Source organism: Nelumbo nucifera, chromosome 5 (assembly GCF_055504915.1).
Source record: "Nelumbo nucifera cultivar China Antique chromosome 5, China Antique-T2T, whole genome shotgun sequence".
NCBI lineage: Eukaryota > Viridiplantae > Streptophyta > Magnoliopsida > Proteales > Nelumbonaceae > Nelumbo > Nelumbo nucifera.
Genome location: NC_142653.1, coordinates 62745152 through 62759034, shown reverse-complemented (window position 1 = coordinate 62759034; position 13883 = coordinate 62745152). Strand labels below are relative to the sequence as shown.

At 46.6% G+C, this 13883-nt stretch overlaps 2 protein-coding genes across 2 annotated transcripts in view; one reads left to right on the top strand and one right to left on the bottom strand.

The window, feature by feature from the left end:
- LOC104589037 (MICOS complex subunit MIC10-like) overlaps nt 1–4195 on the bottom strand; it is a 28361-nt gene extending 24166 nt beyond the window's left edge. The window contains exon 1 of the mRNA XM_010247216.3: nt 2674–4195. Coding sequence (XP_010245518.1) covers nt 2674–2803 — 130 coding nt within the window. The 5' untranslated portion in view covers nt 2804–4195. The remainder of the gene's footprint in view (nt 1–2673) is intronic.
- A 5465-nt stretch (nt 4196–9660) lies between these two features.
- LOC148791685 (uncharacterized) lies at nt 9661–10107 on the top strand. Its single transcript, XM_088888290.1, has one exon. The coding sequence runs from the start codon at nt 9661–9663 to the stop codon at nt 10105–10107; it is 447 nt and encodes a 148-aa protein (XP_088744416.1).
- The last annotated feature ends 3776 nt before the right edge of the window (nt 10108–13883 follow it).

The following is a 13883-nucleotide window of genomic DNA, read 5'->3' as shown; positions in this document are numbered from 1 at the left end:
TACATAAAAAAGACAAAAAAAAAAAGAAAAAAAGGAAAGGAAAGGAAAGGAAAAGAATGGGAAGGGAAGGGAAAGAAAAAGAAAGATAAGAAAAAAAAAAAGAGAAAAGGAAAGAAAAGAAAAGGAAAGGGAAGAAAAGAAAAGATAAGCTAAAAAAAAAGTGGTTTGCCCCCTGCCCCTTCAGCTGGGAGGCTTTGCCCCTCAGACCCCGAGTCCCCTTTTCAATGCAGCCCAATTTGTTTTTCTCACTTCGCTCGCTCACCTCCGCTTCAACAAGACCTCCCTTTCAACTAATGTTATGCATCTTTATTCTTCTTAATATAAAAGATTTTTATTAAAAATAAAGAAAAAATGAGATCCCCCTTCCTCTTCATCCTCCGCCCCTTCCTCCTCCTAACCCCCCTCCTCTTAAGGAGGCTTATGCCTCCTTGTGATCGGGAGGCTTACGCCTCTACTGTTTTGAACTACGCCTCACACCTCTAGGTAGTGGAACGCCTTGCGTCACACCTCTAGGTAGTGGAACGCCTTGCATCACACCTCCATGTTTTAAAACATTGGTTTATACTCTCCCAAGCTTCCTTTTCTCAAGCTTTGACCTTCTTCTTTCTGATTCAAGAACTCCTGTACCACCCTAAGTAGCTCCTTCCACCCTTCACTTCTTCTGCCTTTACGAAAGCAGACCACCTATTCTTCCCTTTCCCAAAATATTCATAAAGGATTATGAATCTCCCCTTAGTATTACTCTTCCTTTCTACTTTAAATTCTCTTCCACGCTATCTCTTTTCTTAACTGTAGAGCTCCTACAAAGCTTTGAAACCACTCTACCACTTCAACTCCTACCAGCCTCACCATTGGCATGTTCATCTCTCTACTCTTTAAAGTGGCCTTTCCTCTGATTTTGAAACTCTCAAATGTTCACTGTTTTTCTCCACCTTGCAATCTGTACAAAGTATCAAATGGGAGATTCACAGCAAAACCAACAAATAGGATGGCCCTTGACAACCAACCGTTACCAAATCATGTGAACAAGGAGCTAAACAAGATTTTGAAGATACAATAACATCCCAAAGGGCCCAAACAATAGGGTTTTTATTTGGTTCCTTCTAAAGGACAACCTGTAGGGCTGTTAATGGATCAGGTCTGGATCAAGACAGGGTGTCCCAATCGTAAACTTATTATTAATTGGGACAAAAATCATAGACCCAAAACTGTCTCGGTTAATAATTAGATAATCAGGCCCAACCCGATTATACTGACAGATAAAATTATTTTTACATAAACAATAACTTAGAACTTGATTTTTTATAATATAATCTTAATAAAATGACATCAAATAGTAAGTTATTTATATGTTAATAAACCAAGTGTTTTTAATAAAAATTATCTTATATATTGTCTATCAAATTTACCATTTTAGACACAAAATATAACAAAAAGTACAAGAAAACTAGGAAACCTTTATATGTTGTTAAGAAAATAATCGGTTAGGGCCTTAATCAGTTTGGAGCAAGCAGGAACCAGAACCAAACCAATTATTTATTGGGACAAAATCACAGAAGCAGAACTGATATAATCAGTTTGGTAAGTCGGATAGAACTGACCCATTGACAGCCCTAACAACCTGCCTACAAAGAAACTACTAAGACAAAGAGGAATGGACATAAACTATCAATGCTCCCTATCAGGAAAATGAAAATCTGTTACAAAATAAGAGGAGACAGGAGACATCTACCTCAAATCATAGGCCTGGTTATCCTTCAGGAATATACAGGGAACCAGAGATACAAATGAGGAGAATGAAGGAAAAAGAAATTGGATTTGGGTAAAATGGAAACCACCCCATGGACAGGAGGTGAAGATCAATTTTGATGCCTCTAGATTAAATGACGACAAAGTGGCCATTGGCTGCATAACTAGGGATAATGATGGAGGGTTCTTCAAATTTCTGCAAGATCTGTAGGGGTGTCAAGAATCAGCATTACAGAGGCACTTGATGCTAGGAAGGCTCAACTGATGACTACTCAGTATACAAACCAAAAAGTTTGGATTGAACGGGAGTAAGCTCACCATCGATGATTGAATGGTCCACCAAGTGTTATAATTCAGGATAGTATAAATATCGCTCACGAAGCTGGAACTGATATCAAAGACCATCATGTTCATAGAGAGGCCAATCAAGCTGCTGACTAGCTCGCCAGCGTGGATCACCTAGGATCTTTCGATAGAATAGATTCAATTTTTTCTCCCCTTGAACTGTGGTACATTAACTGTATGGATTTCTGAGGACAGGCTACCCCCTGCTATGAGTAGCCCTTTCTATGTATATCATAAGCGGAAGGTATCCTCGATAATTTGGAAAGCAATCTAAAATGCACTTTGCATATTGGAAGAAACTGAGAAGTGAGAAGAATTTACATCTTTACTGGAATTAAGACATTCAGAAGCCCTCGCCCTTTTTTCTGTTGATAATGGAAGGATCTCATCCTCTAAGTTCGATTAAAATGCTTAACCATTGGGAGGGGAAATCATTCCAAAACAAAATTCCAGCATAAATAAAATGGAGAAATATAAATTAAAAACTAAAAAACTCCAATAAAAATATTTGGAATTTTTCAAGCATCAACAGCATGAAACCATTTGCAGAAGAGAAGAAAAGGAGAAATCAGAACTTACTGAAGAGTAGGAGACCGCCAAAAGCTCCAGCTAAGGAAGAGTAGACAAATCGACGGACGGTTAGATCAAGGCATTCATCCCATTTCGCATTTAGGTCGAACTGTGGAGGAATTTGCTTGTTTACTGCCATTGCAGGACCTTGTTATTCTTATTTCTCCAAAGTCGAGAGGGGGAGCCGCGAGGGTTAGCCCGTTAAGTTTGCCAAATATAAACCCAATAACTCTTTCCCAAGGAACTACTTTTTTTTAGGGTAAATTTCTTAAACTACCCTTTACTTAATTGATTAAGCGTTGAAATGTCTATTTTGCCTTTAAATCAAATTCAAAATCTCCTTCATTCTTCTTCTAGGTTTCCAACTTTACCGAAGTTCGAAGCTACTCAGTTCTTCTTCTAGGTTTCCTAAGTTTTGCCGGAGTTAGTCTCAGCCACTTGTGTCAGAGAAAGGAGATCCACCAATAAAATCGCACCGCCCCCGAAAGTTGCCCGACCCCTCTCGCTCTGACCCTAACCAGAGAACTTGTAATCGTCTTGCATCTTCAACAATGGAAAGGAAGCAGGAGAAAGAGCCCTGTTCGGTTTGTTCGATTGTAGAAAAGATGAATGAAGATGAAGAAGAGGGGACTTGTAATCGCTTTAGGAAGGGGTTTAGTAGTCTGACTTGGATAGAAAAGAAGGCTGATCAATCGAGGAAGAGATCACGTTAATGACAAGAGAAGAGGTTATTATATTGGCTATGATGTGTCCGAAGAGATTTCTGGAATGACTCTTTACAAAGGCCCATTCAAGTCTTTGTATCGTTGATTTGAGATGTGATCAGACGATCATGGTTACAGGTGAAGAAGCTTCACCATGATTCGATCAGTTTTATTCTAGAAGCTGCACCATTATTTCTGGAATGACTCTTTATAGGTGAAGAAGCTTCACCAAGCTTCACCATGGTTTCTAAGCTTCTCCTTCGTTCTCCTTCTAGGGTTCCAGAGTTAGTCTCAGTCGCTTGTGTCCGATGAGAACCACCGACAAAATCGCACTGCCCCCAGAAGTTGCCCACCCCTACCCCTCTCGCTTTGACCCTGATCAGAGAACTTGTAAACATCTAGCATCTTCAACAATGAGAGAGAGCCTTGTTCGGTTTGTTCGATTGTAGAGAAGACAAATAGAAGACGAAGAAGAGGGAACTTGTAATCGCTTTAGGACAGGGGACAAGGGTTCGGTTTTGTTCGATTGCAGAGACGGGGAAGAAGAGAGAGAAATCCCTGTTCAATTTGTTTGATTGCAGAGAAGAAGAAGATAGAAATCCTATTCGGTTTGTTCAATTGCAAGCTCCCCACCTCGCCTCGCCGCTGCATCTCTGGTTCAGTCGGTGATGAGGTACTACAACACAACAGTTGCCACCACCAAACCCTCCCTCCCCCACCTCGCCGCGACTACCTCATCTCGGGTTCAGTCGGTGATGAGATGCTTACAGTTTGAACACAGCAGTTGGTGACGGTCCGAAACTGGGTTTGGTCAGAGAAACCTCTACGAAGGGTTTAGGGATTTTCGACCATAAAAGGTATATTAGGAATTTTTAAAAATATAACGATCATGTGATGTCATGTGTATATGGTTTAGACGGAATATTAACGGTAGGAGAAGTTTAGGTAATTTTAACTACTTGGGTTTGTGTAATGCACGGCTTTTATTATATGGAATATCTAATATATATATATATAAAGAAAGGACTTCGGGCTAGAATCTCCCACCATTTAGACACGTGGTACTTTCATTTTTCTAGAAATTTAGATATCTGGTATTTTTTGAAAAGTTGTTAAAATTCACAACCCATTACCACCATTTAGACAAATGGTCTTTTCATTTTCTAAGAAGCTAGATACATTGCAATTTATGAAAAATTCTTGCTAATGCCCATATAGCCCCCTACCACTTAGACATGCGGCCTTCTCATTTTTATGGAAAAGATAGACATGTGGCATTTTCTTAGAAGTTGCTGCTAAAGCCCACAACCCATTACCACCATTTAGACACGTGACATCCTATTAATTCACTAGTTTCACTCCTAAACATTTTCAATAGACATTTATTAGCTTAACATATGTTTATTCATAGTCTATTAAATACAAATGGTGGGACCCATTAAAAGATTACCATAAACCCATGTTTGTTTTTAAATGATTTTTTTCAAAAAAAAATACTTTATTAATTACAAACTTGATTTAACTTTTCGGAAGCAACCTAATTTAACTTTTAAAAATAAATAACTCAAAATAGATTTATTAGATAAATAGTAAATAGCAAATAAAGTGGGTTATTGTTTACGAATAAGATCTTGTTCGGGTCAAGATTGAGCTGGCCTTAGGTGACACGTGGTCGCCCAGTCATTGCCCAGTCACCCTGACCATGTCGGCACGGCCTGACTAGCTCCGTGGCTCTGGTCGCACTACACTATTATTGTAGCCCCCCATCTTATCTACTCAGCCATGTTAGCTACACGCCGCACAGATAAGCACGACCAAGGATAGGAGGAGGGATGAGGACAACTCCACTAGGGAATAGGACTCTATCCCAAAGACCTCAGCGGTTAACCTCAACCTGATAACCCTGGAAGCCCAATCCGATTAGGACACAGATCTCCGACTATAAAAAGATATCTCCCGCTCAAGGTAAGGGATTCCAATTTCTAGCACCCATACTGTTACTTTGCTCGGACCAGCACTCTCATTGCTTGGCCCGACCACCCACCACCTTCCATTGACTTGAGCGTCGGAGTGCCTACTCGGGGATAACTCCTCAGGCCTTTGACTCCTTTTCTTGATCATAGGTCTTGAAGTGTGGTCCATCCTTCCACCTCGGCTCTGCCCTGTTGACAAGGATTATCTGATTGCCTTCCTTAGTTCGTGCACCACCTCGGATCGAGCAGCATCAGATTGGCACTGTCTATGGGAAATGCGCAAAAAGCCTTTCCTGAAATCTCTTCCTTACTGCGCAACCAAGGAAGCGATCAAGATGCCTAAGAACTAGTCCGAGTGATCGAAAAGCCGATCCTCATCTCAGGAATCTTGATGTCACAGCCCTTTACACCAAGAAATCCCGCAACCCCCAGCCACAGTTGACCCAACACAATTCCAACAATGCAAGAAAAGGTCGACAAGATCCTTGAGATGATGCAGACGATGGGTTCCATGGCATCGCTCCACCAGGCCGCCCCCCCTCATGCCCCGACGCGTACGAAGGATGATCCTCGCTCTAAGGACCCCAAAACACGTTGGTCGGACAAGAAAGGGGTGTAGTTCCATCAAGAAAAGCAAGACACGACAAGGAAGTTCGTCTCCTCAGCCCGTTCTCTCGAACCCGATAACCGCAGTAGGACGCATCAAACTATGTGGATCCGCACCAAAGAAAGGCTCGGCAAACGGATGCCGCCCCATATGGTCTTCTTTGTTGAGTCCAGTTTGGTAAAAGACCACTCTACACGACCCAAGAAGGAGAGAGCCATGCGTACCGTGGTACCAGACAATAGGAACGCCAAAATTCGGGAGCTCCGACAGCACTTAGATGAGTTGGAGCGCAGCCAAGTTCAGAGAAGCACGGCACTGCCTGTAGATCAGCCCGTGCAGCCAACCGTACAAACCGCTAAAGAGACAATGCTCGTCCAAGAGATTGTAGACGAGGTGCCTCCCACAGGATGGCAAGCACCTCAGCTCGACAAATACGATGGGAATACCGACCCCATCGACCACATCAAAGCATTGAAGGCTCAACTGATGTTGCATGGATCTTCCGAGGGCTTGATGTGCAAAGCTCTTGTGGCCACCCTCACAGGCCCAACCCTAACTTGGTATTCCTCTCTACCCCCTGCGCTCCATAGCGTCATGGGAACAGTTGGAGACACAGTTCCAAGCACAGTTCACAACAAGCCAGAATCACTGGAAGACTTCAGCTAGCCTTATGCAAGTGCGATAGAGGAAGACATAATCTCTCAGAGACTATTGGGCGAGATTCAACAAAGAAACACTACAAGTCAAGAACCTGAACTAGTTCATGGCCATCACCGCCATTCAGGATGGGCTCCGCCCCTTGCCTTTCAACTTCTCCATCTCTAAGAACCCTTCGCAGACACTAGTCACACTGATGAGCCATGCCCAAAAGTACATCAACGTGAAAGAAGCCCAAGCGTAGCTACGGGACGAAGAAGAAAGGCCCGACAAGAAGAGGAGGGACATAGAGGAGTGAAAGTCAGAAAGATCAGATCGGGACCATAAGAGGTAGGATCGTCGGCCCAACCGCAGACCATAGACACCTTTGCCGACCTATCGGAACTTCACGCCACTAAACACACCGCGGTCTAGAGTTCTAATGCAAATCCGCGATCGTAGCTACGTCCGGTGGCCCGAAAAGATGAAAACACAAGGCAACCAGAGGAACCACGACAAATATTGTGAGTTCCACAGGGACCACGGCCACGACACGGACAATGGCTTCGACCTTCGCAACCACATCGAGGACCTGATTAGGTGCGGGTACCTCGGCGGATTCGTCGACAAGAGCGAGAAGCCAACATAGGAAGAACCACGCGTATAGAATGCTCGGCCGCCACCCCGAGCTCCTCCTACAGGCGTGATCCACATAATATCAGGAGGGATCGTTGCGGGAGGAGAGAGCAGCTCGGGGCGCAAGAAGTATGCGCGTCTATGCGAGATTGACAACCGAGGACAGAAGAAGAGGCGGGACGATCCAATCACCTTCACGGGGGATGACCTTCGGGGGTGCAAACCCCACACGATGACGCCCTAGTGATCACGGCCGAGGTAGCCAACTTTGAGGTGCGACCCATCCTGGTTGATACAGGCAGCTCATCCGACGTCCTCTTTGAAGAAGCATTCGATAAGCTCGGCATTGACAAGAATCGCCTCACCCCCGTCAACAGTCCCCTGATGGGCTTCTCTGGGGAGTCCCTCATGTCAACTAGGAGGATAACCCTCCCCCTTCTAATCGGACCTTCTAATCGGAGATGGCAACATCACTACAACGGTCATGGTAGACTTCATAGTGGTCTGCTACCCATCGTTGACAGGCCGACCCTCAACGCTCTACGGGTGTTTGTCACCACCTTCTACCTCGCGGTAAAGTTCCCGACCCAATATGGCGTGGGAGTAGCACGTAGAGATCAGAGGACCGCACGACAATGTTACCTGACCTCCTGTCGACGCCTACGCCCCGTCGTAAAGACTCTACTAGCTGAAGCCTATGATCTGCAGGACGAAGTAAAGACGTAGTGCAGCCAGCCTGTCAAAGACCTCATCCGGGTGTTGCTCAATGAAGAAGACCTTAAGAAAACAGTCCAAGTTGGCTCTCTCCTGGATAGCCGCCTTTGGGAAGAACTGCTACAGTTGTTAAGGGATCACGCCAACGTGTTTGCTTGGTTGGTAGCAGATATGTCAGGGATTGACCCCGAAGTAATCACACATCGCTTGAACACCGAACCTCACTACCGACCTATCAAGCAGAAAAAAAAGCTTCGCTACAGAGCGGTGGCAAGAGATCACCGACGAGGTGCAAAAATTGCTCGACGCCAAATTCATTCGAGAAGTAAAATACCCCGACTGGCTGGTCAATGTGGTGATGACGAAGGAGGCCAACGGGAAGTGGAGAATATGTATCGACTTCACCGACCTAAACAAAGCCTACCCCAAGGACAACTTTCCCTTCCGAGGATCGACTAGCTTGTCGACACAATGACAGGGCATGAACTCCTGAGTTTCATAGATGCCTTCTTAGGATACAACCAGATTCAAATGTACCCAAACGACCAGGAGAAAACATCCTTCATCACCGACCGCAGGCTATACTTCTACAAGGTGATTCCTTTCGGCCTCAAGAATGCCAACGCTACTTATCAGCGGCTGGTGAATGAGGTCTTCAAGGATCACCTCGGCCGAAACGTAGAGGCTTATGTCGACAACATGCTTATGATGAGCAAGAAGACCGAGCATCACCTTGCTGACCTAAAGGAAGTCTTCGACACCCTTAGGAAGTACAAGATGAAGCTAAACCTTATCAAATGCGCCTTTGGGGTTGGCTCCGACAAATTCCTAGGGTTTATTGTGACACAAAGGGAAATTGAGACCAATCCAGAGAAAATACAGGCCATCCTTGACATGCAGTCACCTTAGACTCACAAGGAAGTGCAACGTCTCATCGGTGCTTGCCCTTTTTCAAAGCCCTCAAGCGTCCGGAGGACTTCCAATGGATTGAGAAATGTTAGCGGTCCTCTCAAGAACTGAAGCAGTATCTGAGTTCCCTCTCCTCACCAAACCGAGCCCAGGGGATGAGTTGTTGCTCTACCTCTTAGCCGGGGACGAGGTCGTCAGCTTGGTGCTGGTCAAGGAGGAAGACCGGGTACAGAGGCCAATCTACTACACCAGCAAAGTGCTCGGTGGCGGGGAAACCCAGTACCCCAACCTGGAAAAGATAGCCCTGGCATTGGTCACCTCGGCAAGAAATCTCAAACCATACTTCTAGGCTTACAACATTTGGGTGCTCATTGACTAGCCCCTCAAACGGGTACTCCAGAGGCCGGCAGCATCTGGCCGCTTAATCAAATGAAGCATGGATCTGAGTGAGTTCGACATTGATTATGCACCCCAACCTACGATCAAGGCCCAGTCCTTGGCCGACTTCATTACCGAATGCACCTTTAAAACTGAAGACCTGGCCCTAGCACCATAGGTGTGGACTCTACAAGTGGATGGCTCATCAAACCAGCAAGGCAGCGGGGCTAGCTTCATCCTCCTCAGCCCGGACAAAAAAGTATTGGAGCATGCCCTTAGGTTCGAGTTCAAAGCGTCCAACAACGAAATTGAGTACGAGATCCTGATTGCTGGACTTTGACTTGCCCTAGACCTCGGTGCATGGAGGATAGAAGCGTTCAGCGATTCTCAACTGGTCGTAAACCAAATCCATAGCCAATTCGAGACATGAACACCTACGATGGCAAGCTACTTACAGAAGGTACAGGAGCTCATCCAAAGGCTCGATCAGTTCAATATCCAGAAGATTCCCCGAGTCGAGAACATCCGAGCAGATGCCTTATTGAAGTTAGCTAGTTCGTCGAAAGTAGACTTGAGTTCGATAGTGTGGGTAGACACCTTGGCCCAGCCGAGCATTGCACCAAAGGTCATACTCGTACTCCCGGTACAGCACAGGCCATCTTGGATGGACCCCATCATCCAGTACCTCTGGGATGGCACGATCCCAGAAGATAAGACAGAAGCTAAGAAGCTCCAGCATAGATTAGCCCGATACTGCCTCATCCAGGGACAACTCTATCGCCGCTCACATACTCTCCTGTACTTGAAATGTCTTTCCCCTACCAAGGTTGAATATGTCCTCCGAGAAATACACGAAGGCTTCTATGGAGATCACCCCGACGCCTGAACCCTGGCTCACAAGGCACTCCAACAAGGATACTTTTGGTCGACCATGAAGCAAGATGCAACGCAACTCGTGCAAAAGTGCGACAGTTGCCAACAACACTCCAACCTTCATCATCAACCAGTGGTCCCCTTGAAGCTGATCAGTAGCCCGTGGCCATTCATGCAGTGGAGCATGGACATCCTCGGCCCCTTCCCCACCGCAGTTGCACAGAAAAAGTTTCTCTTGGTGGCAGTAGACTACTTCACCAAATGGGTGAAAGTTGAAGCACTGGCATGCATTACCACGCACAATGCCTAGAACTTTTTCTGGCAAGGTATTGTCTGTCGGGTCGGTATTCTACGAGTCCTCATCACAGATAATGGGACGTAGTTCACCGACCGAAAATTCGAAGCTTTCTGCACTGACCTGAAGATTGACCACCGAACCACCATCGTACATTAACCCTAGAGCAATGGGCAAACTGAGGTAACCAATTGAACCTTATTGCACGGCCTGAAAACCCGACTTGACCAGGCCAAGGGAAGGTGGGTCGAAGAGTTGCCGAGCATACTCTGGGCATACAGGACTACTCCGCGGATGGCTACCAGAGAGACACCCTTCAGCCTGACCTATGGGGCCGAAGCCATGGTACCCGTGGAAATAAGCTCATTAATTCTCCGGACCGAGCTTTACGACAAAGATTAGAATAATGAGTACCTCCGTGCAGAGTTAGACCTAGTGGAAGAAGCACAAGACCGAGCACATGTCATGATGGTAGCACAACAGCAGAGGATGGCCAAATATTACGACTCTAAAGTCCGAAGATGGGAGTTCGAAACAGGTCACCTCATCCTTCGCAAAGTCATTGTGCCTACCCCAGGAGAAAGTAAGCTCAGACCAAATTGGGAAGGGCCATACAGAATCACTAGACTCCTTGGACCCAGCACCTATAGACTCAAAGACCTCAATGGCCGACCAATACAAAGAAGTTGGAACATAGGGAATCTCCAAATGTACTACCAATAGTTCGTTATCAATAAAGAGTTTGTTCAAGCTACATGTTGATTGCTTAGTACACCGCACACACGCACCACGCACGATACACGCCCCACACACATTGCACACAACACACACATCACGCACGCCACGCAACACATGCCACATAAACACATGCCGCGCAACATACGCGTAGCTCGGTGCACAACACTGACTTGACTTATCTTCGAACGGCCTGAGCCCACAACGTGTAGCTCGGCAGTGTATCACCGACCAAGCAAACCGCCTTGGCTGTCCACAACCCAAGCCTAAAGTGGAGAAGAACGTCCCCGCCCATCAGGGCCTGAGGGCGGTCAGTGAACTTCACACACCCACTAACTAATAGTTAGGCCAGAGCTAGCCGAGCAACGGCTAGCCCTTAAAGAGCTGAAAAGTTCCCGAGACCAGTAACTAAGCATCCCGAAGATGAGAGCTCGGAACATACTCTGGCCCCACTAACTAGAGACTAAAGATCTCGACCAACCCTAAACCTCAGCCACGATAAGATCGAGGAACCCAACTGGCAAAAAGAAAAAAAAAAGAGAAGAGTGGTACGCAAGTTTAAAACATAAAAAAGCACATTTTCATTAAGTTAGCTTCGTCAGTACATGGTTCTAAGTTCGGCATACCGAACCACTACAAGCAGAAAACAACAAGAGAAAATCGAAGGAAATCCCGCGGCAACTCATTCCTCGGCAGGGGGATCAACAACTTCTTCTCCTTCCTCTCCATCCTCGTCCCCATCGCCCTCATCAGCAACAAGGTTGTCAATAGCAGGTGGAATCTCGTCGCCATACGCACCCCAAGTTTGCGCAATATCAACCAGCTCCAGACAGTGATGCAACGCCCTCCTCCAGAAGATGTTGAACCCCGCCTCATAGGAGCTCGGGGCATACTCATCCATCTCTTGTCAGTATTCAACCGAGCCCTTGAATTGAGTCACCACCACTTCGGTGGCCTCCTGCTTCTGCCGCTCCCTCTTTGCCTTCAACTCGATGATCTTTTGCTTTAGGCTATGAACAACATTTGCCTACTCGGCTATCTGGCCCTTCAGCTCAGCCACCTCCGCTTCCAACGTGGCTGTCTCACTCATACATGCCTCATATATCCCGAAGGCAATCCACCAGAGTGATTGTCGAGCACGCATTCTACGGACAAGAAACGATTTTAGCACGAAGAAACTTAGTTAAAACAACAGAAACAAGCACAGACTTACCTGAGCCATAGCCCGGATGAGTGAACATTCAAAGGCACCGCTTCCAGTTTCCCTGGCCTCCCGAGTAATGGATGCCATCATGATTCTGTGGAGAAGCTGCTCGGGCACCCCAGTCATCTCAAGCCTATCTTTGGGACAGACCGTCCACCATGGCATATGGTAGGCTGAGCTGTTGCACCCATCTCCATCTACGGAGAAGGAGGAATGGCAGCCCGATAAACTTTCGGTTCCACCACCACCACGTCCTCATCATCACCTCATTGTTGAGCCCTTTTCTGCTAACGGGATGACCTCTCGGAAGACCTCGACTGCGGGACCACCTCCGAACGCGACTGGGACCACACACCCCCCTTCGCCTTTGGTTTTCCTTCATTCGGTGGACAATCTCTTCCTTGCTCGCCATCTCCACACTTGCACCGCGGAATTGTAACAGAGTAAGCATAAGATTGAAAAAAGAAGGATTCCACAAGTAAACCGGAGCATGTGCACACCACCACATCTATCTCACCGACCGGCCACCCTACGCATTAGTCCGACAAGCATCAACATCTCAGAGCATGTGCACACCACCACATCTATCTCACTGATCATGGTCAGGGCCGACCTCTCCTCCTAGGTAAGCATGTGCCACTTGGGCTGCTGCACCTTCGTCCTCGGCTTTTGCAGCGCGGCTGGGAAAGGTATGTCCCTAGGATAGTGCATGAAGAAGAACTCTTCCTTCCAATGCTTTACAGAGGATGGGGCCCCAACCAACACTTTGATGTTCTTCCTGGCTGAGAAATAATAATAGCCCTGCTGGTGAAGCTTCAGTTGGAGGAGATAGCTCACCATACCCATGGTCAATTCGATGTCACGGACGGTACAATACGACATAAGGCCAAACAAAAATCTAAAAGAGTTCGACATCAGCACACCGGCAACACTCAGTACCATTTAAACACCCTGGCTACCCCTTCGTTCAAAGGAAACCTTAGCCCGGCCTCCAAGCTACTCTTGTACATGCATACCTCGCCTAGCCAAGCATCTGTTGGCCTCTCACCGGCCTGTGGACACCTCATCTTAAACTCCTCGGGAGTGTCATACATGGCTTAGATCCAAGCCATGTCCTCGGGAGTCAAAATGTAGGGGGTGGTCCCGAATCGATGACCAGCCCGCGCAGGAAGTTCGACCTCCACTCTAGAAGGACCAACCTCAGCCTCCTCGACCTTGGCTGCCTCAAATTCCCCAACCTCAGACTCATAGTTGGAGCCACTAGAACTGGAAGAAGAACCAGAAGAAGAAGAAGAGGAACGAGAAGATGGGGAAGATATATTACTGAACTTGAAGCCGCGAAATTAGAGCAAGAGTCGAGCAACGCCAACAACCCCTTGTCGAGTTATCTAAGCAGTTCCTCTCGCAAATGGCAAAGGAGAAATGCCCTTCCTCCCCTTCTTATAACCCCCATAAGCGCAAATCGAAGCCAGATCAATGGTGGAGATCAAGCGCTGCTTTGACGAAGCTCGGGAAGACCAATCAATGTGACTGTCATCGCATGCGCGAGGCCTCG

Coding starts and splice junctions, on each gene's coding strand:
- LOC148791685 (XM_088888290.1), top strand. CDS start 9,661: ATGGCAAGCTACTTACAGAAGGTACAGGAGCTCATCCAAAGGCTCGAT.